Source organism: Pogona vitticeps, chromosome 5 (assembly GCF_051106095.1).
Source record: "Pogona vitticeps strain Pit_001003342236 chromosome 5, PviZW2.1, whole genome shotgun sequence".
In the NCBI taxonomy this organism is placed as follows: Eukaryota; Metazoa; Chordata; class Lepidosauria; order Squamata; family Agamidae; genus Pogona; species Pogona vitticeps.
The window spans coordinates 44,306,173-44,332,488 of NC_135787.1; the positions used below are offsets into that span (position 1 = coordinate 44,306,173).

At 38.3% G+C, this 26,316-nt stretch overlaps 1 protein-coding gene across 4 annotated transcripts in view; it reads right to left on the reverse strand.

The window, feature by feature from the left end:
• LRBA (LPS responsive beige-like anchor protein) overlaps nt 1-26,316 on the reverse strand; it is a 456,729-nt gene that overhangs the window by 364,451 nt on the left and 65,962 nt on the right. For all 4 annotated transcript variants that reach the window (XM_078394767.1, XM_078394766.1, XM_078394768.1 and 1 more), the window contains exons 17-21: nt 20,942-21,034; nt 20,025-20,133; nt 18,739-18,820; nt 15,290-15,413; nt 14,853-15,045 (exon numbers count right to left, since the gene is read on the reverse strand). In XM_078394767.1, coding sequence (XP_078250893.1) covers nt 14,853-15,045; nt 15,290-15,413; nt 18,739-18,820; nt 20,025-20,133; nt 20,942-21,034 — 601 coding nt within the window. The remainder of the gene's footprint in view (nt 1-14,852; nt 15,046-15,289; nt 15,414-18,738; nt 18,821-20,024; nt 20,134-20,941; nt 21,035-26,316) is intronic.

Sequence of the window (26,316 nt, forward strand, 5' to 3'; positions counted from 1 at the left end):
ATGCATGCGTATTTTTAGAATATAATAATGCATGAGTTACTGCCCTGAGACCAAGCAAGCACACTTAAATTTTTATGTGTTATTTTTCTGTTATATATAATGAAATTTCTATACTACACTAACAATTCAGATGACATGTAGGAGACACGATAACGTCAACACTGTATGAAGAATTTTCTTGGGTGGAATCTCAGTGGATATGAGCTTCTGTACTGAATATGCAGTCACCAACATTAGAAAAAATAGACGGGGTGAAAGTTAAGTAAGATTTCTAGGTAAACACCCATCCATCCAGATTGAACATGAGGCAATAGCCATTTGTTAAGCAAGAATCAGTATTTTGATCCTAGTTGCTATTATGCATTCATGTACTTCCGTTTAGTCCACTCTCCTTCTTCTATATCAGTAATATATTTTTCATTCATCCTGACAAAGAAGTGATGACTTGAAAGATTTATAACTCAGATTTTTAAGATTCATTTCCTGAAGAGATGTGCTAAGCCCTGTAAAATTTCTTCATCAGCTTACCTAGCATCTGGAGCACTAAATAAATATTCCCTTAGGCAAACGAGTTGCAAGGACAGTAAGCTTTGTCAAGGAAATTCATGGACACCTCCTCATTCAGTAAACATAATACACATCTTTCTCTTGGATCTTAATAAAAAGTATTTGTCTCACTCATCCTCCTCCAACTTGGTACCCTCCCTACACTGGACTACAATACCCACTATCTGAACCTACTTGGCATCATGACTGGAAGCAGTAATCCCCAAGACATCTGGAGACTGCCAGGCTGAGGAAGGGTTGTTTAACTAATACATGAAACAATGGTATGCAACAATTATCACAGTATTTCATTTTTTTAGCATTTATCTCTTCTCCAGGAGAAGCACCAAACACAGTACAAGATAAAAGTAATATCACTAATAAGGATAAAATCAGCCTTAGATACCATCCCACTATATCATTTACTTATTATTAAAATATTTGTACTTCCTTTTTCTATTAAAAACTCAAGATGGGAAATAGTCATCAAGATATGACATTTCCCTAGGTTGAAATCTGAACTACAGTACAGTAGACTGTACTCTTTCTCTTTCTCTATCTTTTTTTTTTTTTGGTATACCACCATCTTGGAAACCTTTTGTTTAGTACTAATTTAGTATAAATGCATTTTATATATATTTTTAACTTGTTTTAACTAATGTAAGCCGCCCCGAGTAGACGTTGTCTAGAGGGGCGGGGTAAAAATCAAATCAAATCAAATCAAATAAATAAATAAATAAATAAATAAATAAATAAATAAATAAATAAATAAATAAATACTATGACTGTCATCATCAGACTAGAGCTCGGAGACACAGTATATGTCTTGCACACAAAAGTCTCTGAGGTAGCCACCATTTCCTGTGTTTTCATACCTGTAAATCTATAGTCTGGGTCTACAAATGTAGATCCAGATTCTATGATTACAGCTATAAACCCAAAGGAAAATCAGTGGCTACACCAGAAATGTCTAATATCAATTACTGTAGGCAATATGCTCAACTAAGCTCAAAACCAAAGCTTACATGTACACATTAGCATACTGTTTTGAAACATGTACGATCTAGCTTCCTTCTTAGTGGCTTCTATAAATTAATGTTTTTCATCCTTGCCTTAAGACCTTATAACCCACCCACCTCTCGTTATCATATTTTCTTGTCTTTTAGGAAAGCTTACACAAGAAAGATGCTTTTGGAACTCATATGTTTATCTTTATGCCTAAAATAAGGCCTTCTCAAAAGGAAGAAAAATATTACAAAGACATTTAAGAAACTGTTAAAAGCACACAAATTGTGATGCAGCAACTTGGAAGTTGTAACATCCAAGTGAATTTCATATGTACCAGGATCTCATCATTTTATACTTCCCTCTAGGTGTTTGAAAATGTGAAGCTGATAATTCACAATTAATTGGAAGATATTGCTCTAAATTAGCAAGCTAAAAGGCCATTCATTAATCTTCACCCTCATTTGAAGCCTAATCTATAGTCATTTACAACATTTGGAAAGCTCCTCTATGCACTACTAGTTAAAGAGAGTTGCAAGCTAATAAATACAGTGTTCACCTCCACCATCAATTTCAACTTAATTTGACATGTAACATTCACTAATTGCTAAACAGAAAGATTAGAATGCACTATATAAAAGGTTATAGTGACATATTTGGTGCTACAACCAAAGAACATCATGACGAAAATTTAACTATTTAGGAAGATTTAGCGTTTATTGTTCCCTATATTTTATGAACATCACACATAGGATGAAATCAAGACTGAAGTAGAAAGGAGACTGACCATCCAGCCAAGCAACACAGCACCTTTTAAGAAAGTTTTCATGGAAATTAACTCCTGTGCTAAACTCCATCAATAAGCTATTCATAATTCCAGCAAATGTTACCATTTTTTATCCTAACGAGAGCTTTATTGACCTGTTTTTCCACCCTCCTAGGAGCAATGTTAACAGTTCAGGCCTGGAAACTCTCCACACCATTTAGAAAACAAATCAACGTTGACTGGAGGCACCAATACCTGCTGATATCAATCCCAGGGAAATGAATCAGTCAAAGAGGAACAGAAGTACTGTATGCACAAAAGGCTTTACACATTCTGGCACTTCACCTAACATAACAAATCATTTGGCCCCCACTGATAAGCTTCTTACAACACAGATCAAAGGACTATATGACCAAGCAACAGAGTTTAACAGTCAAAATAAAAATGGAATTATATTTTTAATGTCCCATTAAAATTTTTTAAATGATGAGATTTATTATTACAACCCATACCATAAAGTGATTATTGCATTGTTATAAACAAATATAGGAGTAAAAGAACAAAGACTATAGTTTAGGAAATGCTGTTGCAAGACTGTGGATTTTTAGTCTGTTCCTCAGATATGAGTAGACAGATTGCATTGGTTGCATCTGTCACCTTTTACTTTCCATTTCACTCTGTCACCACCCATACAATGAGGGCATTTGGTTGCCTTTGTGAGGAAATACCTCTAGCCAACTGAACTGCTGGACTCTTTATGAGTCTTGTTTTCATTGCTGTCCTCACCTGATACTCGGCTTTCATCTGTGACTAAATGTAGCTGTAGCAACATCACAGGCAGGCTAAACCAGGTAAGTGTAACCTGGATGACTTTATGGAGCATGCCAAACCCAGCATATGAAGACCAGCATGGATGACAAAGAGTCCATTACAGATTCAACAGAAAATCAGCCAAACCAGCAATGCACTGTAGATTATGGTGAAAACAGGAAATCCTTTGAAGCAGTCAAAACCTTCTATGGTCCCTAACCTATGGCCATGTCACCCCTCAGCTCCAATGGCTTAGTACTCATCATGGAGAGGTCACAGATTTTGCAACATTTTCAAAATGTATTGATCAGACCATCTGAAATTAGTGAGAATGCAATTAGCATGCTGTCATAAGACTAATCAGCAGTTTCACAGACGCAGCAATACACTTCTCCGGGAATTGACACACCTACTTCAAGAAATGTGGACACAATACAAAATCTTTCAGGATTTCAAAAATGCAACAACTGTCTATCTTTATAAAAGGAAAGGCAACAGTCAACGTTGTGACAGCCACTGAAGCATCTCACTCTGCAATACTGCTGGGAAAATTGTGTCAAGCATCCTTCTGAATCATCTCATAGGGCACTTGGAGAGTGGCCTCTTACCAGAAATTCAGCATGGCTTCCATAGAGAATGAGGGACTGTTCACAAAGTGGTTGTTGTGGGTTTTTCGGGCTCTTTGGCCGTGTTCTGAAGGTTGTTCTTCCTAATATTTTGCCAATCTCTATGGCTGGCATCTTCAGAGGATAGCGCTCTGTGCTCTCGTGTAGTTGGCTTGGGAGTGCAGTATTTATGGCTGTGAGATAGGCTTTTGTCTTTTTCTGTAGATGGGTGATTAGTGTGTCTTGTTGTGGGAGTATTGTTGTGCTAAGGAGAAGAGATTATCTGTCACTGTGGTTGATGGGTGTCATTAGCTGGTCTTTTGTGTGTTGTGATCCCCTGTCCTTGTGGCTGGGTAGAGTTTGTTGACCTTTTCCACGCTGTATTTTTGAGAGCTGGGAGCCAAGTTTTGTTGAGCTTCACACTTTCCTCTTTTTTGTTGAAGTTCTGCTGGTGCTTGTGGATTTCAATGGCTTCCCTGTGCAGTTTGACGTAATGATTGCTGGTGTTGTCCAGTATTTCAGTATTTTGAAATAGAATTTCATGTCCAGTTTGTTTTAGGACTTGTTCTCAAAAATACAGCATGCAAAAGGTCAACAAACTCTACCCAGCCACAAGGACAGGGGATCACTACACACAAAAGACCAGCTAATGACACCCATCAACCACAGTGACAGATAATCTCTTCTCCTTAGCACAACAATACTCCCACACAAGACACACTAATCACCCATCTACAGAAGAAGACAAAAGCCTATCTCACAGCCATAAATACTGCACTCCCAAGGCAACTACACCAGAGCACAGAGTGCTGTCCTCTGAAGACGCCGGCAACAGAGACTGGCGAAACGTTAGGAAGAACAACCTTCAGAACATGGCCAAAGAGCCCGAAAAACTCACAACAACCATTAGATCCCGGCCGTGAAAGCCTTTGTGAATACATGTCCACATAGTCTTTGCCATTCAACAGCTATAAGAAAAGTGTCAAGAGCAGTGTGTCAACTTCTATACAACATGTGCAGATCTGACTAAAGCTTTTGACACAGTGTGCAGAAAAAATGTATGGAAAACCATGAAGAAATCCAAATGCCCCGAGAAATTCACATATACTGTTTGAGAATTCCATGGCAATATGCAAGTTCATGTTGTCAATAACAAGATTCTCTCTGATCTTTTTCTCATTACAAACTGTGTAAAACAATGCAATGTTCTTGCTCCAACTCTTTTCAGTCTTATGCAATGCTCTGGGATGCCTACAAGGAAGAAAACACTGGCATTGGCCTTCAATATTGTACTGATGGAGAAGAATTCAATCTGTGATCTCTGCAGGACATGACAAAAAATCTCATTTAGCACAGTGTGTAATGTTTATTTGCCAGTGATTGCACTCTTAATACTTCTGGATATGCAAAGAAGTCTTGATCTGTTTTCCTCTGCCTCTAATGAACACCCCCCTACTACAGCTGATAAGTTCACATATCTTGGTAGTACAAACATCCAAATGTACGAACATCCCTACGTATGAACGATCCAACTTACAAACAGTTCCGTTCGCAAAATTTTTCTTCTACTTGCAAATGGAGCTTCAAGACATGAACAAAAATAACTGCGTGGAGGCAGGGAAAGCACAAAATTTGAACTTTCTGTTAACTGTTGGTCAGCGAAGAGGCTGTTTGTCTGCAACATCGCTCATCCAAGTGGTTGGAGAGTGGATAGGGAGAGAGTCTTCAGACTGCCTGGTACTTTCTGGTACAGTATTGCCTGGTACTGTACTGTACAGACTGTATTTTGGGGGGCTTTTTTAATTTTTGATTTTTGCATGTTTGACTTTCTTTTTTTAAACAGAGAGTTCTGGGTGAGTACACAGCATTTACTGTACTGTACAGGGCTTTTTTGCAGCTTCGTGGGGGGCTAGGGCTAGGTGGGGGCGTTTATGTTTCTGTGCCCTGATGGGTCTTGCAGTGTGGATTTAAAATGTGAAAAGTAGCTTGTAATATTAAATTAAAATTAAATGTGAAAATTAGACTTTAATTTTAAAATGTAAAATTTATTTATTTATTTTTACATTCCGTGGCTTCTAGGGTTTGTGTACTGTGACCTGTCTGTTGTTTTAAAATGTGTGGGTTTAAAATGTGTTCTGTTTAAAAGGTGTTCTCCTGCCTTTTTTTAACCTAAAAGGTGCTTGGTTTTCTTTAAAAGGTGCTTGTTTTTAAAGGTGTTCTGTTCAGAAAGTGTTCCCTCCCCCCTCCCTCCTTTCCTGCCCTTTTTTAACCTAAGTTCATCTTAGATAAAAAGAAGAACAATTCTCCCCCTAGTGGTAGAGGATGGATTAACCGGCTTTGCATTAGTTCCTATGGGAACTAATGCTTCTACTTGTGAACGGTGCCTCTAGATAAGAACGAAAAAAGCCGGAACAGGTTAAATGGTTTTCAATGCATTCCTATGGGAAATTTTGCTTATGAATGTTTCAACTAACTAATATTTTCTGGGATGGATTAAGTTTGCAAGTAGAGGTTCCACTGTACTGTCTCCCACTGCGTTTTCATTGATGGCGACCTCCCAAACTTCTAAAGGCAGCACTGCTTTAAGAAAACTTCAACCTTCTGTTGGAATCAACATGTAGTCAATCTTTTTGTTAAGCTGAAGATGTACATAGTTTTTCTATTCTCTCTACTTTATGGAGCACAGACTTATGCTATCTATCAACGCATGCAAGAAAGCTTAGTCATATTTATCCTACCTATTTTTGATGAATTCTCAACATCAAATGGCAGATGAAAGTCCCTGACACTGAAAAGCATCTCTCCTGAAACAATGACAACTTTAGAGGTCTGCTCATGTCATCAAGATGTGGCAGATAACTATCTTCCAAGTCAATTGAAAAGCTTTCAGTCAAGGTGAAAATGTCTAGAGAAATGCCATCAAAGGACTAAAAAATTGAAATAACAAAAATCAAGAATGCACAAGGGAAGAGAGAAGTGAGAAAGCAAAAATGTAGCATCTCAATAGTTCAACAAGGCCACAATCAGCTAATCTGTCCCACTGTTTCCCTATCTTCTGAGCTTGTACTGGGCTAGACACCTGGAGTCCATCTATGTGGTACTACTCAACTTCAACTGTTCACTTTTCCCCCAGCCAAAAGACGAATCTGATATAAATGCTCTTCAAAAACAAAGGACAAACTGTACTATACTACACTGCCCCATAACCATACACATTGTGCATATAAACCTATGACTTACATATGTATTTGAAAAAGCAAATAGTAATCCATAAAAAGTCACACTGAATTCCGTTAAGTCCTGAAGGTACCAGAAGATGTTCATTTCATTCTGTTTACACGCTGAGACAGACTAACTTCAAATTTTACATTTTACATTCTAATGCCATAAAACCGACTGTGCCCACCACAGCTTCATTACATCACTAGAGGAAAGTGTTTTGTGAACAGTACCAACATAGTGAGATACAGAAAAATTACAGATAATTTCTCAGTACTTACATTTGCTGAGGTAAGAATTCGTGAAAGACAGGCATCTTCCTTTAATTCCCTGGATTATTATTATTATTATTATTATTATTAAATGCATCATTTAGATTATAAATATACAGGCATATACAGTACTCAGATATATTCTCCTATCAGTGTACCCTGAGCCTGTCTTTTGATACAATTGTTTTGAAGCTTTGTGTAATATCTTACTATATTTATTATGCCTTGTTATGTTATGTTTTATAATTTTAAAGAGCCTGTCTTTTGAGCAAATGTCTTCTAATATAAACTTACCCATTTGGGAAAAAACTGAAAGACAGTTGAACAGTATTGCTCCCTCATGTCAATCTTGTAAATATTTTATCATTATCCTCACTCAGTATCACAAATATTTTATCACTATACTCAATGCCCAGAATAGATTTCTATTTAGAAATCAAACTGCAAATTCATAGCACAGTACATCCAATCTTTAAAATCACATTCTGGGTGCACATCATGTAAAAGCTTGATTAATCTAAGCAAAAAAAATGATCAGTACCTAGATGGGAGATTGGAAGACCAGATTAATATGATTAAATTCTCCTCCACTTTCCTCTTCACAGGGGTTAAGAGTCAAGTCCATGGCTGATGCAACTAAAGAGGGCCATTGATCAAGGAGCCAGTGTTTATTGGGAAGTGGCAATGGCCCTCTAACTTCTGGTATGTAGATGGCTTTAGGGATGAATCCACATGTTTCCTATATCTGGTTTGCCAGGTTCTGCATCTAACAAAGCAGTATGGCTCCTTCCACTCAGTGTAGAAGATACATACCAGATGAGGAGAACCTCCACTTCATCAACCTAATCTGGACTACAGAAATTCTCCATCAAAATCAAAGAGGTCTTGAGCAAGCCCAGCTCTGTTGAAATCCTGCTGCAAATTCCACCCATGCCAGCCCTATCCCAAATATTATCCTGCAGGCAAATCCCTTCATCTTTGACTCAAGATGGCAGGGATAACCCTTATGACTTTGCATCTCCTGTCTCCTTCTTACGTGGGAAAGAGGGAGGAAGGGAAAGTCAGTCAGAGTTTGCAAACAAAATGAAGAGGGAGGCATATGCAAATGCTGGATGTGAATGACTAGCTTTGCTTCTTTCCCCCTTTCTCTGCAAAGAAAAGGGAGAGAAAAAACAAAGCCAGCTAGCTGTATAAAAGCTTATACACTTCCCTCTTTGCTCAGGGAACTAATGGCATCATGAGATATGGTAATAATATTTATTTATTTATTTATAACCTCTGATGCCATCTGTCCTGCAGAAGACCGGAGGTGGGGATCTAAAATTTTTGGTGACACACCTAAAGTACAGAATGTAGGGGAAAGGGTAGGTAAGTGTTGTGTGATGTGAATTGTTAAAAGCATTTTAGAAAATGTGGGAGGCAGATAGATGATTTAATGAGGATATAGTTCACTCTTCCATTCCATCCATCAGCAGGACCAGTCATAAATGGGATAGCTACTGCAAGAGGGGCTGGCCTATCCTATTATCTTGAAACAATCAACATGTTTAGGTTTTGGAAACTACCATGCACAATACATGGCAAGAAACAGAACATATCTCCAGTTGTGACTTTCCACAGTGTGAGAAGCAGACATGTTCCACATCAACTGTTACCTAAACAGTTCACTTCAACTCAAGGCCTTGCTCATGCTGCATATGTACTCTACTGAGCTACGATACCCTTCTCAATGCACTGCATTATTTTTCTCCCCTGACTTGAAACCAATTCCTCTGTTGAGTTTTGGTGGGCTGGATGAAATAACATAAAGAAGCTATCTGAAATACTTTTTGGAAGAACAGAAGTAGCAGAATTCCTTTCTAATTCTATTTTTGCTGGCTGTCCCAGTCAGTGTCAACATCTGAGAAGTCAGTAGGAGCCACACTGACACACAATCCAAGGGCAACAAATGACTTTTTCTACATAAATCTTAACTATACAGGAAGGGAGACAATAAAAAGACCCACCGTAAATGCTACCAATCCCTGGAAATTTCAGTCATTAAGTATGCATAATTTATATAAGCCTATCTTGGATTTTCTTTCATTGTAAAAATACCTGGATATATTTAACTACTAAATGTATGGCAAGTTAAAGTTTCTTTTATATACTGTACTATATAAAGTGTTTAAATATGGATCTAGCTGTACAATGCATTTTTCTTTCTTTTTTAAGAATGTAAATTCCAATTCCTGTCAATTCTCACCAATAACACTAATTTGGGTTAGTTACAATTCTTCATATTATTGGAACTTCAATTTTCCCTTATTTTTCTGCCCAAGCCCACTGCGCACCTCAAAGGTTCTGTTCACAATTCTCCTTTCAAAAATATCCTTCGAGGTTCTCTGCTCATGTAGCATCTTGCTAATGTGCATCTCTACTGATTCCTTAATATTTTCACATGGAGTTATGCTACTGGTTCTTACCTCAAAAACATTTAGACTGACTCCTCTTTACTTGTTCTCTCTCATAATTTGTTTCTTCCTATCTCACAATCTCTATTCTTCCTATTCCTTTACATTTCTAAAATTTTCAGTTTCTTCCTTGGTCTTTCCCCTGCCACCCTTTTTCTCCCATTTTCTTGAAATGCTGCTCTTGTGTGGTTCTTTAGCTGTTTTCTTTTCTTCTTTGAGATTCTTAAAAGTAGAACTAAGAAATAGTTATGTCCCTTTATTTTAATTACCTCTAAATATATTATGTTATTCTGAGAAAATGCTTTGTGATTTTCCCCCCTCCTTATTTGTTAGTAACTCCTCTACTACTTTATAACCTAATTATAATCTGTGTTTTATATTTTGGTAAAGTACATTTTAGGTGGCAATATAATTTTTTAAAATTACGGTTGGCCAAAGAGATACTAGTAAATACTGATATCCATAGCATAACACAGATGTAGATTATATTATCTTAAGAGACAGAACCTTGGACCTCTGTTTGGGATCAATTGTTATCCCTTAAATTTGATAATGTTCTTCCATGGTCCTTCAAAGCTTGTCCCCAATGAAGTTCCACTTCTCTGTTTCATGTAGCCCAGGAAAAACATTGAAATATTGTGAGTTTTGTTTTTAGGGTAACTAAAGCATAGGCATATACAGTATAGCCTTAATACTGCTGATCTAATGTTAGCCCCTCCAGAGGGAAAAAGAATCTTAGTTCCCCACCCCACAAAGACGGTCTTCCTAGGCGCTTAAGGTAGATCCAGCTATAATGCTATCTACTGGATAATGCAACAAACCTTTCTTACACTTTAACTCCTGAAGAGTTCCCCATAAATCAACCCGGGCTAACGAATCATTTTCACCCACATTCTCTCTTCAATTTGTCTGCATCTGCAAGGCAGAGCAAGTCAAGCAAATAGCTATATAACTCAACCTAATTTTATGGACATCAGTTTTAGTGAGTAATGCTATTTGGCATATTTCTGAATCTTATATCTTTCCACAATATTTAATAGAATACATCTCTATTAATTCCTTCTTTTACCTTATGACAAGTATATCTACATTAACTGTTTGGATTAAGAAATGATCTAGATTTAAGTATCAAACAGAAAGATTTAGCTATTCTAGGCACATAGTGAAGTAGCATTTTAAATATACATTGCTATGTAATTTAAAGTGGTATACAGTGTGTAGACATGTAATTCATGGATGTTTTGTAACTTCCCCTAATGAAAGTGCAATTTTAAACAATCAATGTTACTTTGAAGCACAAATTTTATATTTTTTTTAAGAAATTGGCTACCTTATAAAAGCAAAACTGTTAGCAAAACTAAATGTAACAGTTAAACATCTTGCCTTTAAGAGCATTTTTAAAAGCATTACAACAGAAATAAATCCAACCAGAAAAATTCCCCCATAACTACCCATTAAAAGGCTGCCCTGAATACAGAGTAGTAACTTTTAGGACCAATACAGGAACTATACATGGAAACATCTCAGACTGTATATTAACATTTAGAATGAACATGACCACCCAAACCTAAGATTAAACCAAATTTTATCTTATTTTTTGAAAAGTCTACAAAACAGGGGAAGGAAGCTATGAAATACTACATTTTTAAAAAACCTCAAGGCATCACAAAGGAATTCAGCTTTAAAAGGATTATGCACACCTTCAATTCCTGAGAGCAAAAGAAACCAATGTAGTGCAATTATGCCACAAAAGCCATCACTGCTTATAAAGTGCAGTGCAGCTGTTGGAGAAGAGGGCTACAGTGACAAACAGCTTCCCTGCTACAAAGGTGGCAGGAAATCTATCAAACCGGACAATAAAATTGCAATTGAGTTTCTTTGGCTTTTTATAGCAGCTGCATGTATCTTGATGTGCAGCTCTGCAAAACCTATCCAATTTTGCAACATGAGTTCTTTAGAAACTAGTTCTTTATCAGAACACAGTATTGCATACTACTGGTTCAAACGAAATAAAAATCATTACTCCTATTCGGTAAGCAATGGGCAAATTAAGGACAAATTTTAAAAGCTCTTCTTGCAACTATGTTTAAGAAAAGATTTTCTCAATACCAGATTCTACCATTCTTTGTTCAAATACTGCAAAACAATTCACCTATTAGTTATTCATATTAATGTCAGCTTTTTGACAAAAATCTTAATGCAATTAAAACAGTGTTAAATAGTCTAAAGAAGTGCTATGAACATATTTACTGAAAATAACTTGTTATTCTGGAAATCCCCTAAAATAATGAATTTGAGATCAGGGAAAATTAATTATCTCAGTTCAGCTCTACTAAACTCTACTCAGATACTCATCAGTCTATTCATAAACTCATCAATAGCACAGCACATTCCTAGGTTCCAGCTGGCTCCTGGGTACAAATAATGTCCAGACACCATTTGCTTGCCCTAACCCACAGAACACAGAGAGGGGAAACTGTCAGGCTTCTTCATGACAATTCCCTCCCCTACACAAAATTCACATATGGGAACAACTGGATGGCAATCGAATTTTACTTCACCACTGGTGCAGAAACAGCATCCTCTATTAGATCTGAGAGCAGCGGGCTAACCTAGAAAGTAGGCGGTATGTAGCACACAGAGATCGGTTTTCCAACTGCTCGCCTCATTGCAAGACCCTTAATATTTGTTACTTGAAGCAGCTGTCTCACTGCATTTAATGGTAGGGCACACCTTACAGTGCAACACAAAATGGAGCAGTGGAGTTGGGAGGAAAGCCAACAGCCCAGCTGGGAGAGCAGACAGGTACTGAGTAATATGGGATGTGTGATTACATCATAACTAGGCTCTGCCCCTAGTCTAATGGGACAACGAGAATTTTACTTTAAGTACCTTTTCCAGCTACTGCTAGAAGTTTTGATTTCAGGAATTAGAAGCAGAATGCAGGGACAGCCAAATAATGGGTAAAAACGCCAAATTATGATGGTTTGGGTTTTTTTGTGTGTTTTTTTTATTAAACTATGTGAGATGGTGGCAGAACAGTCTGGAACAGAAACAGGTTTAAACAATCAAATATGTGTGATTGAAACAATCTGAAACAATCACGAATATATAAAACAGGCGGGGACAATTTTAAGAACAAAAGAGCCATGTGCATTAGAAAAGCTGAACCCTTCAACTTCTCTAGCTTACTTTCCTTTACTCAAGGCAGTTTTTTTTTCCTCATTAGATTTACTTCCAATGTCAAGCTTGCCTGGGGGAAAGGAATTCTGGCAACAGACTGGAGGGAGGAAGCTGTGGGAGTAAACATGTTTCAGCTCTCCACACCTGCAGCTTCTCTTTGCTGTTAAAATCAGTTCCCACCTCCCCCTTTATATATTATTGGGGCTGGCCAAGATTTCCAAAATGGAACTCTGACTATCACTGGTAGTCTGAATTTCAGAGGAAAGGGAATATTAGGGGAAAGCACAAAAAAGGGTGCAGGGAGCTAGTCATAAAAGAGGCAGTAGTGAAAAACCTAAGGAGCTAGTCAAGAAAAGCCAAAGAGGAACGTAAATAAATTTTTGCTGGAAAAGGCTCATAATTATATTAAAAAGGCAAGGAAAGAGAATTAAGATTTCCAGACTATAGTTACCTACTTGAAGCAATTAATAACATGAAATAACATAAGGGTGTCTAATTTTGTTTACATCCATTGTGCAAAATTACATCTTGCTTTTCAAATAGCATTATTTAAACTGGAAAATGTATATTATTGAATCCTAAATCATATACCTTGGTCTAGTCCCACATCCATTCATACATCTGACAAGATTATTTCTAGGCCTTGACACTGCTGTCCAGGATTTAATATCCAAAGCTTACTGGGCCATTTGATTGTGTGTTTTTCCCCTTCAAACTTCTACCCACCAGTATTTCAATGCTCATGTCAGTCATGTGGTCATACATGATCCTAAGGAATTTAGCACTTGGGTCAACATTAAATGAGTCCTAACATAAATCAATAGTAATCTGATACAAGTGCAAAGCATACAGGTTTTAAAGTTCTGTTATTGCATCACACTAAGAGACCACCTTTTTACGTGCCTATATAGACCTTTCTTTTCACATATTTTAAATTATAGCTTCTGAAATGCAGATAGGGTTTAAATCTGAGACCAAATGTCACCAAAAATTTTACATGTGCTGCAAATGTTATAAGTGACTTTGAGAAGGGCAGAGGGCAGAAGCTTCTAGCCATAAAATATTTGATGCAAGATATCGCTTTGCTTTTACATATGCTGTCAAGCAGTTCTCTCGTCATTTCCGAAATACAATCATAATCTTAGAAAAAAATGCTGTTTTGCTTTTGCTTTCCCTATGAACTTGGTTGCCCCAGCTGACACTATCCCTACAATTACCAACAGAGTAGATAAATTCTTATATCTGGTCTCCACCCACAATTCATGCACTGGTGTCCTAGGAAAGGACGTATGTACCTTATTTTTTCCTTCCTGTGTGGGAAGATCGTTCAGACCTATTTTTAAATGTCTAAGTGAATAAAGGAGGCAGTAAAGGAAATACTACAGTATCCCAACTTCAGTCTAAAGCCAGCTTCTCCATTGCAAGATTACCACCATTAAAAAACAACACTATTTTCCATGACAATATTGTTGTGGCTACAAAAAATTTAGTAAACTAGACTTATTCTCTCTTCCTTTCTTTCTCTTTGTTTAGATGAGAGGTAAATTTTGCTCCAGTCCCTTCACTGTACTTCAGCAGTTTGGTTCACAGCCACTTCCTGTTACTAAAAGGTACCACATAGGCCTACAAACAGACTATGTGCGCCACCTTGTGTTTCAGACACATGTAATTACATTGCATACACATTTTACAGTTCAGTGTGATAAAGCACAAAGCATCACAGAGTTTCAGATTAGCTATTTTAGTATAAAGCTGTGGCATCAGCTACGATTAAAATTGAATATGATGCTGTACAAGCAGAGTAATTAAAGAACATGACAAATTTAAATTACATTTTTAGGAAAGCTTTTAGGAACGCTAATGTCTTTATTCCTTTCTACCCATTCATCTCTTTCACTTCAGCATCTCTTCTTCAGGGCTCACCAAAATTTAAGAGTTCCTTAAAAGTATTAAAAAGTAAAAAAAAAAAATCTGTTTTTTCTGCACAACTTACCTTTGAGTGTGTGATTGCTAGAGTGTCCACCCAAACACGCCAGCCACCCCATTCATATTTGACTGCATGATAAAGTAAAATTCGAAAAATGGCATACACCATTTCCGTTATCTTCTGCTCCTCAGAGGTTTTGGGATTAAAATAGCAAAGGGAAAGCATCCATTCCTGCCACACAGAGCACTGCAGTAAACTCCTGCAAAAGTGTTAACATTTTATTAAATTAGGTCTTACAAGTAAATAACCTGAAACTAAAGGTCAGAAAAACCAATATGAGTTAAACTAATTAGAACTTTTGTGTTCAGATTTATCTAGCACTTTAACTGAAAATGTGTGACTATATTAGAAACTTATGTCCTACTAAAAGAGCGCACAAACTAGAGAAACAGACATTTATCAAAGGTATGTTGAGGGCAAGTTGACTTATGCCATCTACTTACCTCCTATTGTCTCTGCTGCTATTAAAAAGCTTAATCATATCTGAGAGGAAGACTCGATGGACTTCTAAAGTTTCTGGGCACTGCGGAGAATTGCGCAGCAAGGTTGCAATAACTTTCAGGATCTCTGTAGAAAGGGTAAGAATTTTTTAAAAAATCAGACTCAACTTCATCCCTTCTAGTAGCTTCCAAATCAAGCAAGGTCTACACTGTGCCATAATGAAAGCTGACCTGAAACAACTGGAATTATATCTGGATAAGAAAAAAAGAGTAGCAAAACTCAACTTTATGCAGTACAGTGATACGAACAACTGTGTTAGGGAATGGGAGAAAGTATTCAGCATTTCCACTGTTTAGTCAAGATGGCCTACAATGCCATAGGTTTTCACATTCCTAATGTCAGAAATCCTGAAAAGCTAACTCAACTGCCCTACCAAAATGCAGTATTCATATTTGGAAGGGGGATACCTCTGGTAATAGGCACTGGGTACAAACAACAGCAATTAATCACCTTGATCACATCTTATTAGTGTCATGCTCCAAAATATCTATCTGGCTACCACTGGCCACAGAAAACAGGACTAATAGAATCAGATTCTGATTATTTTAAAGTATCGCAGGATAACATAGGTTCTAAACAGACACTCTCAATCTGTTACCCAGAGAGCTATTTTACTGCAGTACTCCTTACACCCTGGCCCTGCTGACCAAGGATGAGATATATAGTCATTCAGTACGGCAGGGTGTCAGTCTGGGGGAGATCAGTTTATACTTTTCTTTCATTCGTGTTTATTAGTCTTTGGCTGTTACAAACATCTAGAGAAGTGTAAAAACCAATGTTTATTTGTCAAAAGATTGATTAGTGGTTCTACCTGGGTTGCTAGAAAAGACAAAATTTAGAGAAGTAGTATTTGCCACTGACACTCAAAATGCCATGCAGCTATATGCATAAATGAAACTTGGAAAACAGTGCATGATCTGTAAATTATCCATTGGAATTTAATTTTATTCCTGTGCACATTCACATACTTAATTATGTAATTTTAGTTTCTTTTCTTGTCAAACTAAATCTGAATACAAATTAACAGTCCTGTTGGCAATTAATGTCATATTAATACAAACTATGGCCAGAATCCAATGCTATACTTCCACCATGGAATTAGGACAGGAGCAAACCTTTCTGCATCTCACTTCATATGCACTAGAACTCTCTTCCATGGAGATGAAAAACCCTCTGCAGCAGCTTTTCAGAGAGCTGCATGTGGGGGGTGGGGGAAAGAGGTCACAATTCATCTTGTGGAAGAAGCTAAATCTACTGCTGGATCTTGACTGAATTTCTTTTAAAATCCCACAAAAAATCTTTGACATTTAACCCAGAACATGCAAAGATTTCTCAACATTCTATTACTAATTTAATGTGACCACTGAATCATTGTTTTTATGAACAGATTAGGGCTTAAACAGATTAAAAGGAATCACCACAATGCATCACCTATACATTATCTATAGTTATACACATTTATCTGGCAGAGACATACATATCTGCCATTTGTGTTATGTCAAAAGCACAGTTCTGCAAAGACTTAGGTGAAGCAGCCTACTGACTTCACCCATTTCCATACACATCCATTTATTTAAGAGATAGTCAGTGCTCTCAGTACAGTAGCAGTCACCCAGCATCTAGAGTTTGCTACTCTGACACAGAATTGGCAAAATCTATACAGGACTTTCCAGTAATCTGGTTGAGAACCAAGGACAATATGAAGTGCAGGTGAAAGAGACTCAGGGTACAATCAGATGGCAGGAAAAGGCACACATATGACTGCATTGGAAAGGGTCCAATCTCACATAAAGCAACCCTTACATTTGTCAGGAAATAGCTCTAGCACATCTTCCAAAGGTAGTAGCCCTACTGCTGGGCCCAAAAAGCCCAGCTTGTGAATAGATCAGGATTGTGTGATTGCTGGTAAATAAACTGCACCAAACCACTTCACAGTCAAAATAAAATTTATTTCTCCATGTGATCAGAGCTCAGACAAAAAGTAATTTGTAGATGGGAGACATACTTTTTTAAAAAAAAGACAAATTGGGACTGCAATGTAAACCATTAAGAATTTAACACCATAGTTTTCAAGTCTCAAAAGAATGGCATTTAAAATACTGTTTAATAATAAAAGAGACTTATACAGCTTATGAAATGAATGGAAAGTGATAGAATTCCTACAGTAACCACCTAAAACTTAATAGGGGTATATACAGTATGCAGAGAGTGAGAGAGGTACAAAAATGTTCTCTCTCTATTAACTCTGCTGTCAAGTCATCACAGTGAAACAAAGGTCTACTCTTGCACATTAAAATAATTCAAAGTCCAATGATAATTCACATAATAAATAAGTGAAATAATTATCTTCAGTTATGTGTTCATATATTCCTTTTTTGCAATGTTTCACATGAAGTATCATGTACATCAAGTTACTTTTATTATATAACCATTATTACTTGTGGAGATTAGACGACTAAATCATACAGTCACGGGTAAAGTAAGAGTTGAATATCTAACATAATAAACATATTGACTGTATATTTATAGCCAGGCAGGGTATAGAATTAAATCACTGGTTCTTAACCTTGGGTTACTGAGGAGTTTTGGACTGCAACTCCCAGAAGCCTTCACCACCAGCTGTCCTGACTGGGGTTTCTGGGAGTTGCAGTTCAAAAGCATCTGAGTAACAAAGGTTAAGAACCACTGAATTAAATAATGAATCAATCTCAGTGTCCAGCTTGCACATGTAGAAATGCAGTGTGATAAATGTGCACCTGAAACTTCTGTAGCTCTTCATTAGATCTACAGTCATGCTTAGTGAAACATACTTAGAATATCCTGGCAACCTGGAACCCTGACTTAAAAAAAAAACCAAAAAACAGGCTACTTGGAGGTTTTTAAGTCCATACAGCACTGACTGGGGGAGAGGGAAAGAGAAAAAGACCAGATTCCACACCACCACCAGAAATGCTCAACTGCATTGGAGCCTTCTGTGGGTGGAAGGACGATTACCATCCACTCTGGATCCAAAATCAAAGAGAATTTCTCACTGTTACTTGGTCCGTTATCTGGGCCATGTATAAATATGATAGGCATATAGTCTCACTCTTATGTCTAAGTCAGTGGACTTAATCCACAAAAGCTCACAGTAAAAACACAGCAGTAAGTCTTTAAGGTGCCACAACGTTTTTGTTTCTTTCTTTTTGGTTTGATATACTTTTGACCAGCAGTGTTCTTCCACTAAGGGTAAAATGAAGGTTTCCCCATAGTCTGTATTATTCGGAGTCATAAACACTGAATTTATAAACATAAAGAAAAACTTAATACAAACTTTCTAGATAATTCCCTTTTTATGTAGACAATTACAGAGAGATACTTTATAGTTTATCTTAATGAATGAAATGCTTACGAGGATTTTGTATCTTCACTGTTGAATCTGGGTCAGGGTGTTGCTTATGTATCACCTGAGTGCAAATCTGTTCAATAAGAATCTGAGGAAAAGAGGAGGACAATATAGTGTAAGGGTTAAATATAACACTTTTTTTGAGGAAAAGCCTTATCCTAATGGGTGTTTAAAAGCTTTTTATTGAAGGACAGACATATTTGTTAAATTATGATGTCTATAATTATCTCCATACATAATGCTCTAATCTGTATGTGTCTCACAAAACTAGAAAGAGGAAGAAGAAATGTTAGATGCATGGCAAGCAGGGGAAAAATAGCTTTTTGGGGAAACAAGTACTGGCTACTCAGTATCTTTATTTGTTGGTCCTCTGTTATGATGGGAACAATCATTTCACAGCACAATAGCATTCTCTCTTCTGGAATAGGGTGAGGTAATAATCTGAAAAAGCTCAACAATGCCTATGCTATAGGCTAAACATTGACTTGTTATGCAAATATATAAAAGGAATACTGAAGTAAGAAGAAATATATTATCATCACTAATTAGTGGTGTTAATACACCAGCTCTTGAATCAGCAAACCTTAACAGTTCTATAATCCAATTCTATTATGCCAGATATCCAAATCTAGTCATGGATGTGACTAAAGAAACCAAAGTAATGACACATAACTTTATCATGATAGCTGTGCCATAAAGCAAAGCCAAGATCCAAAAGTATCGTTCATTAAACACTACCAGTAGAGTTGTGGCTTTCTTGCCTTCTCACTGCAGCCCACCATGATGTGAAACACCTGGTCCAGAGGCTTTTCCGGCTGTCCACAGCATGTTTTCAGGATACATGGAGAGTTGCAAGGAGGAGGGAGATTCTGGCAGGTTGCTGGATTTTGGCCAAGATCCAGCAACACCACTGGATCCTGGCCAAAACTTATAATAATGTTGTCAAGTCCTTCGCCTTACCTCTGTGAACTTATCTATGGTGCTTAGAAATTTCTGTAGCATTCACTGCTTCTCTGAAACATGATTCTTTGTAACATTTGTACCCATGAAGTCAAGGGACATTCACTTCTCTTTACTGAAGACAAATGTTCATGGTACAATCTGTTCATACTTTGTTTTGCAACTACATAACAGGGTTTTTCACCTTTATTGGGTGAGGACACATCAGCACACCATGACCAAGCTAAATTTTCATTTCAGTAACATTCAATAATATTCCAATACGAGAATACAAACATACAACCAAATTACAAGTTCTATGAATTAGAAAGACAAGGTGTTGACTCTAGTACCTCAAATAGCACATTGTATGTTGTCATGGTAATCAAACTTGTTTGGAGAGTAAGCCTCTCAGCCAGTAGAGAGAACAATCCATGGCCAAGCATGATTTCAGCTTTCCTCCTAAAAGGATATGACAGATAAAATAAAAACAGTATGTGTAAGTAACAATTTGTAGACTATGGCTCTGAAGAAGTTCAGTTCAAGTGTGGCTTAGACACTGTCCCTTCACTGTCCTCCATATGATAATGGTGAAGAAACCAGGAGGAAAATGAATCCCTCCTTTCAAGTGTAACACACTTACTAATAAGTGTATTGCCTGCAGTTTAAAGTTCACCCAAAATATTATGATTATGATTTCACTGAAATGATTAACAGACATTGTTAGAAAGTTGATACAACCATGTTCAGACAACCAGATGCTGGCTGAGTCAGTTCAATTTCACAAACTCTATATGTACAGAAACAACCCCTTTGTTTCTGCTTTGCTTTTTCTCTTAAGCAAACAAACAAGTCACATTTAATACAGGACTACAAAACTGTAACTATGGTTAATAACTTCCAAAAAAAGCCAGGATAAAGAAGCCAACTATAAAAGTATGGGCTCATCTTCTGACTTATCTGGATGGCATCAACCAACTTGCTTGGCATAAGTATAATAAGAAGCTATGGTTATCTATCATTTCCTGGTCGATTTCCCCAGTTACACAAAGGCAAGAGTGAAGTGGATAAAATGACTGAGATTCAATTGTCTGAATGCATCCAACATCAACAGAAATTACTGTATTCCATTCTAGTGACAGAACCATTAAGGTTAGTGTTTTTAGCTCTCCAAACAACAGCAGAAACAGAACAAAGAAGCAGCTAGAGTGCACACAAATAACACAGTATTTGACAGCTCAAGTTTGTTGGAACTCAGTCTAATACTTACTTGGGTGCAAGATGCTTTAAGAAGTAGCCCATGACCTTTAGAGCCTGTACCCTGATCCCTTCACTTTTTGATGCAAGAAGTTTGTAGACAACACTAAAGAGAGAAGAAAATAGATTTCTAAAATAAGAATGCCTGTTGTAATTTAATAGAATATGTAGGTCCTGATTACTGTGTCATCTAAACAGAGTCACAGAATCTGAACAAGTTATTCCTGATTAAAGAGGCAAATATATGGACAAACAATGTGGAAAGTACTCTGAAATTTGGGTAGTCAGATTCATATTATTTTCCATTAACTACACAATGTACAAGTCAATGCGAAGCAGCAGTTTTTTTCCTCCACCACCGGGCTTCTACTTTTTTTGACAGCAAATGAAATCATTCCAGTTCAGGCAATGTGATTGCTTAAGCCAATGTGGAAGGGTTTGTAACCATTCTATAAGAAGCCATTCCATTCAGCTACAGCAGCAGGGAGAGAAGCATGGCAGTGGGGAAGCGGGCTGCCATTTAAATCCTCTCCAACCCTGATGTCTGGGTTTGCTTGTTTTCCTTTTCCCTTCCCATTCCATTTCTTTTGTTCTTTCTTTTGCTTTTGCTTTTAAAAGTCTGCAGCCCTGGCGCTAGGGCAGTTAGGTAACCAAAGCATGATAAAAGATCAAAGATTTGGCAGAGAGAGAGAGAGAGAGAAGTTCTCAATCAGCTTAATATCAAGCTTGTTAAGGTAGCTCTGCTGCAACCATGGCACCAGCAAATCTGTAGAGCCAGAGGAGATCTACCTCAACAAACTACAAACAAGGTTGAGTGCCAATTTTCCCTCTCCCTCTGCTGCCCCTTATGTAGTTGGTTGAAGCAAATTCGCCCAGGAAACCCAACTTCATACTTGAATTTCCCCCACTGTGTAGTTGCACCCTTAGTAAAAATATAACTTAAATAAAAACGTTTTAATGGGAACTATAACAAAATGTTGGCTATGTAAACACAGAGTGATATTTGTTCAAAGTGATGAGATGCACATCAAAAAAGGTAGAGTGAAAGAAATTATGGAGCATCATGCTTTTTAATGCATTTCATAGTTCTCCCAAACATCAGATCACAGAGAACACAATCTGTGGGGGAAGCAGTATATTTCTTATTCATTCCTTTCAAATGTTGGCCCTTCACCCAATTTATACTGTAAGAAAACACATTTATTAGCACTTCTACATTCCAAGTGACAGACTAAAAAGCTCTTAAAAACTCTTAAAACCTCAGTCTCTGGTGAGACAGAAACTTATGCTAACAGTAATATTTGACATGTGTCCCTTGCTAGTCATTTATGACAGCTTTCAGAAGAGAGAGGGAAACGAATGCTGTCATTTGACATCCTTTTCATTTCACTCACACACTGTGCTTGAAATTATTACATAAAAACACACAAGGTTAATTCTATACTTATTACAATCCTAGCTGAGCAGTCTTGCATATAATGTTGTAGAAGCAAGCATGCTGTTCTCCAGTCTATCATAAGTTTGCTTTTATCCTCCCAATAACAGTTCCATATTCAGTTCCTAAATATTGTTTTACAAATGCTATTCAAGTGTAAAAAATGTTATTTTAAAACAAATGTATGAAGTAAAGTTGGTCATCATCAAACACTCTTTTCTCACTGTAATTAGAAGGGACAATGTGTAAATACATATGAGTGAAGACCCTATATATCCAAGGTTAATAAATGCTACACAGCACAGTCCCTTAGCTGAACCATTTGTTTCCAAAATTGTGACAAGAAGCTGTCACTGTTACATCTGACTTACTACTGTGGCAATATTACATAGAATGTCTATCATGGTTATGTATTTCTTCAAAGACTGCCATGATAAGTACCAGCTAGATCCAGAGTAACTCTAGCACAGAGAAAGCACCTATCTTCACAACGATGGAGATGCTTTTCCTCCCTATTCTCTCCCCCACTCTTCCAGCAGGAATGTGGAACAGATGTTGTTACTGAGCATCTTTCAGCCCTTTGATTAATTTTTTAAGGGAACTAGAAAAGGTATATCCATTTGTGGCATTCGGGGTTCCATTCCATATCCTTCGCAGGATGGATATGATCTGATTCCATGCCCCCACAGAAGTTTGAGAGGGCAACAATCAGCTGGAGCATGATGGTTTGACAGTAATTTTCAATGCTAGTTTTGTCTGCAGAACAAATATACCCCACCTATATGGCTTTTGGTCTCTACGTGCATTACTAGAAGATCTCATATCTAAACCACAAGCAGCAGCAAAAGTTGTTTAAAGAAGACATCCTGTGGCAAGGAGTTCCACAGACTAACAACACACTGGGTAAAGAAATATTTTCTTTTGTCTGTTCTCACTCTCCCGACACTCAATCTGAGTGGATATTCCCTGGTTCTATCCACTTGATCTATCCCCTGCATAATTTAATACGTCTCAATAATCCCCCCCAGGTACCGTTTCAATGCTGTAGCCTTTCCTCATAAGGGAGGTGTCCCAGCCCAGTAATCATTTTAGCCATGCTCTTCTCCACCTTTTCCAGTGCCGCTATGTCTTTTTTGAGGTGTGGCAATCTGAACTGTACATAATACTCCAGGTGTGGCCTTACCATTGGTTTGTACAATGGCATTATAACGTTGCTGTTTTATTTTCAATCTCCTTTTTAATGATACCTAGCATGGAATTGGCTTTCACTGCTGTCACACACTAGGGTGACACTTCCATTGAGCTGTCCATCAGCACACCAAGATCTCTTTCCTGCTCCAGTACAGATAGCTCAGAACCCATAAGATGATAAATAAAGTTTTGATATTTTTGCCCCAATGTTCATTACTTTACATTTTCTTGTACTGAAACGCTTTTGCCACCCATTCTCCCAATTTGGAGAGATCCTTCTGGAGCTCTTCACAATCCCTTCTGGTCTTCATCACCCTGAAAAGTTTCATGTCATCTGCAAACTTGGCCACCTCACTGTGTATCCCCATCTCCAGGTCATTGATGAACAGGTTGAAAAGCACCAGTCCCAGGACAGATCCCTGGGGCACACTGCTCTCTCCACTATGAAAATTGCCCATTGACATCTACTCTCTATTTCCTGGTTCTCAACCAATTCTCAATCCATAAGAGGACCTGCCCTCTTATCCCCTGACTGTGGAGTTTTCTCAGCATCCTTTGGTGAGGGACCGCATCAAACGGCATCTGAAAATCCAGACAGACAATATCCACTGGTTCACCCATATCTATATGCATGCCGAGCTTTTCAAAGAATTCTAAAAGGTTTGTGAGGCAAGACATGCCCTTACAGAAGCCATGCTGATTTTCCCTCAGCAAGGCTTATTCTTCTATGTGTTTTAAGATTTTATCTTGGATGAGGCTTTCCACCATCTTCCCTGGAACAGATGTTAGGCTAACCGGCCTGTAGTTTCCTGGGTCCCCCCCCCATCTTTGCTTTTTAAAGATTGGAGTGCTATCCTCCAGTCCTCTGACACTGTGTCTATTTTTAAGGGACGTTGTATATTTTAGTTAAGAGATCAGCAACTTCATTACTCAGTTTCTTAATAACCCTTGGGTGGATGCCATCTGGGCCTGGTGACTTATTTATCTTCAATTTATCCATTAGGTCTAAAACATCCTACCTTTTAACCTGTATCTGATGTAATTCGTTAGTCAGGAGGGGCTGTTTGGACAGCAGAATCTGTTGTGAAGACAGATGCAAAGAACTCATTTAATTTCTCTGCAATCTCCAAGTCCCCCTTTCCCTCCCTCACCATCCAGAGGGCCAGTGGCTTCTCTGGCAGGATACCTGCTTCTAACACATTTAAAGAAGCTTTTATTACTCCCCTTTATATTGGTGGCCATACGTTCCTCGAAGTCTTTCTTTGCCTCCGTATCTACATTTCTTTTGCTAGAGCTTGTGTTCCTTTTTAATTTCCTTATTTAGGAAGGATTGCCATTTATGCAAGGACCCCTCTTTGCTCTTTAAAGCCTCTCTAACTGCTTGTTAACCATGCTGGCACCCTCTTGACTTAGTTGACCCTTCTTTCTTTGCAGTATACACTTCCGCTGGGCCTCCCCTACCATTGTTTTAAACCGGCTCCATGCACTTTGGAGAGACTGGATTCTTTTTACATTCCCTTTCAACTTCTTTCTAACTAGTATCTTCATCATCATCATCATCATCATGGAACTGCAGAACTGAGAGGGACTCTATAGATCACTGAATTGTTTAATATATAGTTAGATAATGCACATAGAATGAAAACACATTTATTCATTCTCAACTGTATTCACAATCCTGCTGCAAATCCAAGTGTTATCATCTGCAGTACAATGAGGGACATGGGCTTCTCTACTTCAAGAGTGCATAAAGCGACTTGACTACAACCGTTCAACTCTTGTGTCTTGTGTTCCCTTGCATGTGGAAAGCCCAATCCCACAAAGTAAAGCTCCAGTCTCTCATTCGATTCTCAGAGGAAGTCTCTGTAGAAACATTGAAATTGGATCTGCTCCTTCTGTCTTCAACAGGCCAAGACCAAAGGACTTAGGTGATCCTCCTCTCTGCTGGTCTTCCTCGACATCTCGGTGGCCTTTGATACCGTCGACCACGGTATCCTCCTGGGGAGGCTCTCCGAGTTGGGAATTGGTGGCTCGGCGCTTGCCTGGCTCTGTTCCTTCTTGGAGGACCGGCCCCAGAGAGTACAGCTTGGTGAGAGTATTTCGGCCTCGTGGAGTCTCAATTGTGGGGTTCCACAGGGGTCAATTATCTCCCCAATGCTGTTTAACATCTACATGAGGCCGCTGGGCAGGGTCATCAGGGGGTGTGGAGCATCGTGTCATCAGTATGTGGATGACACCCAGCTCTGTATCTCCTTTTCACCAACTGCAGGTGATGTTGTCCTGTCCTTTCAGCGCTGCCTGGGGACCATACTGCAATGAATGCAGGAAAATGGGCTGAGGCTGAACCCAGACAAGACGGAAGTTCTGAGGGTGGGACCCCCCCGTGGCTGGTGGCCTGGGTGACTCTCTCTCGTTTGGGGGAGTGGCCCTGGCTGCGAAGAGCAGGGTCAGCAGCTCGGGTGTACATTTGGACCCGACGCTCACTATGGAAACACAGGTGGCGTCAGTAGTCCGTACCGCCTTTTTCCACCTTTGGCAGATAGCCCGGCTGCGGCTCTACCTTGACACGGGGGCACTCACTACCTTGGTGCATGCGCTCGTAATCTCAAGATTAAACCACTGTAACACGCTCTACGTGGGGCTGCCTTTGAGGCTGATGCGGAAACTTCAAGTGGTGCAGAATGCAGCAGCCAGACTCCTTACTGGAGTGAGAAAACACCACCACATTTCTCTTATTCTGGTCATGCTGCACCGGCTGCCCA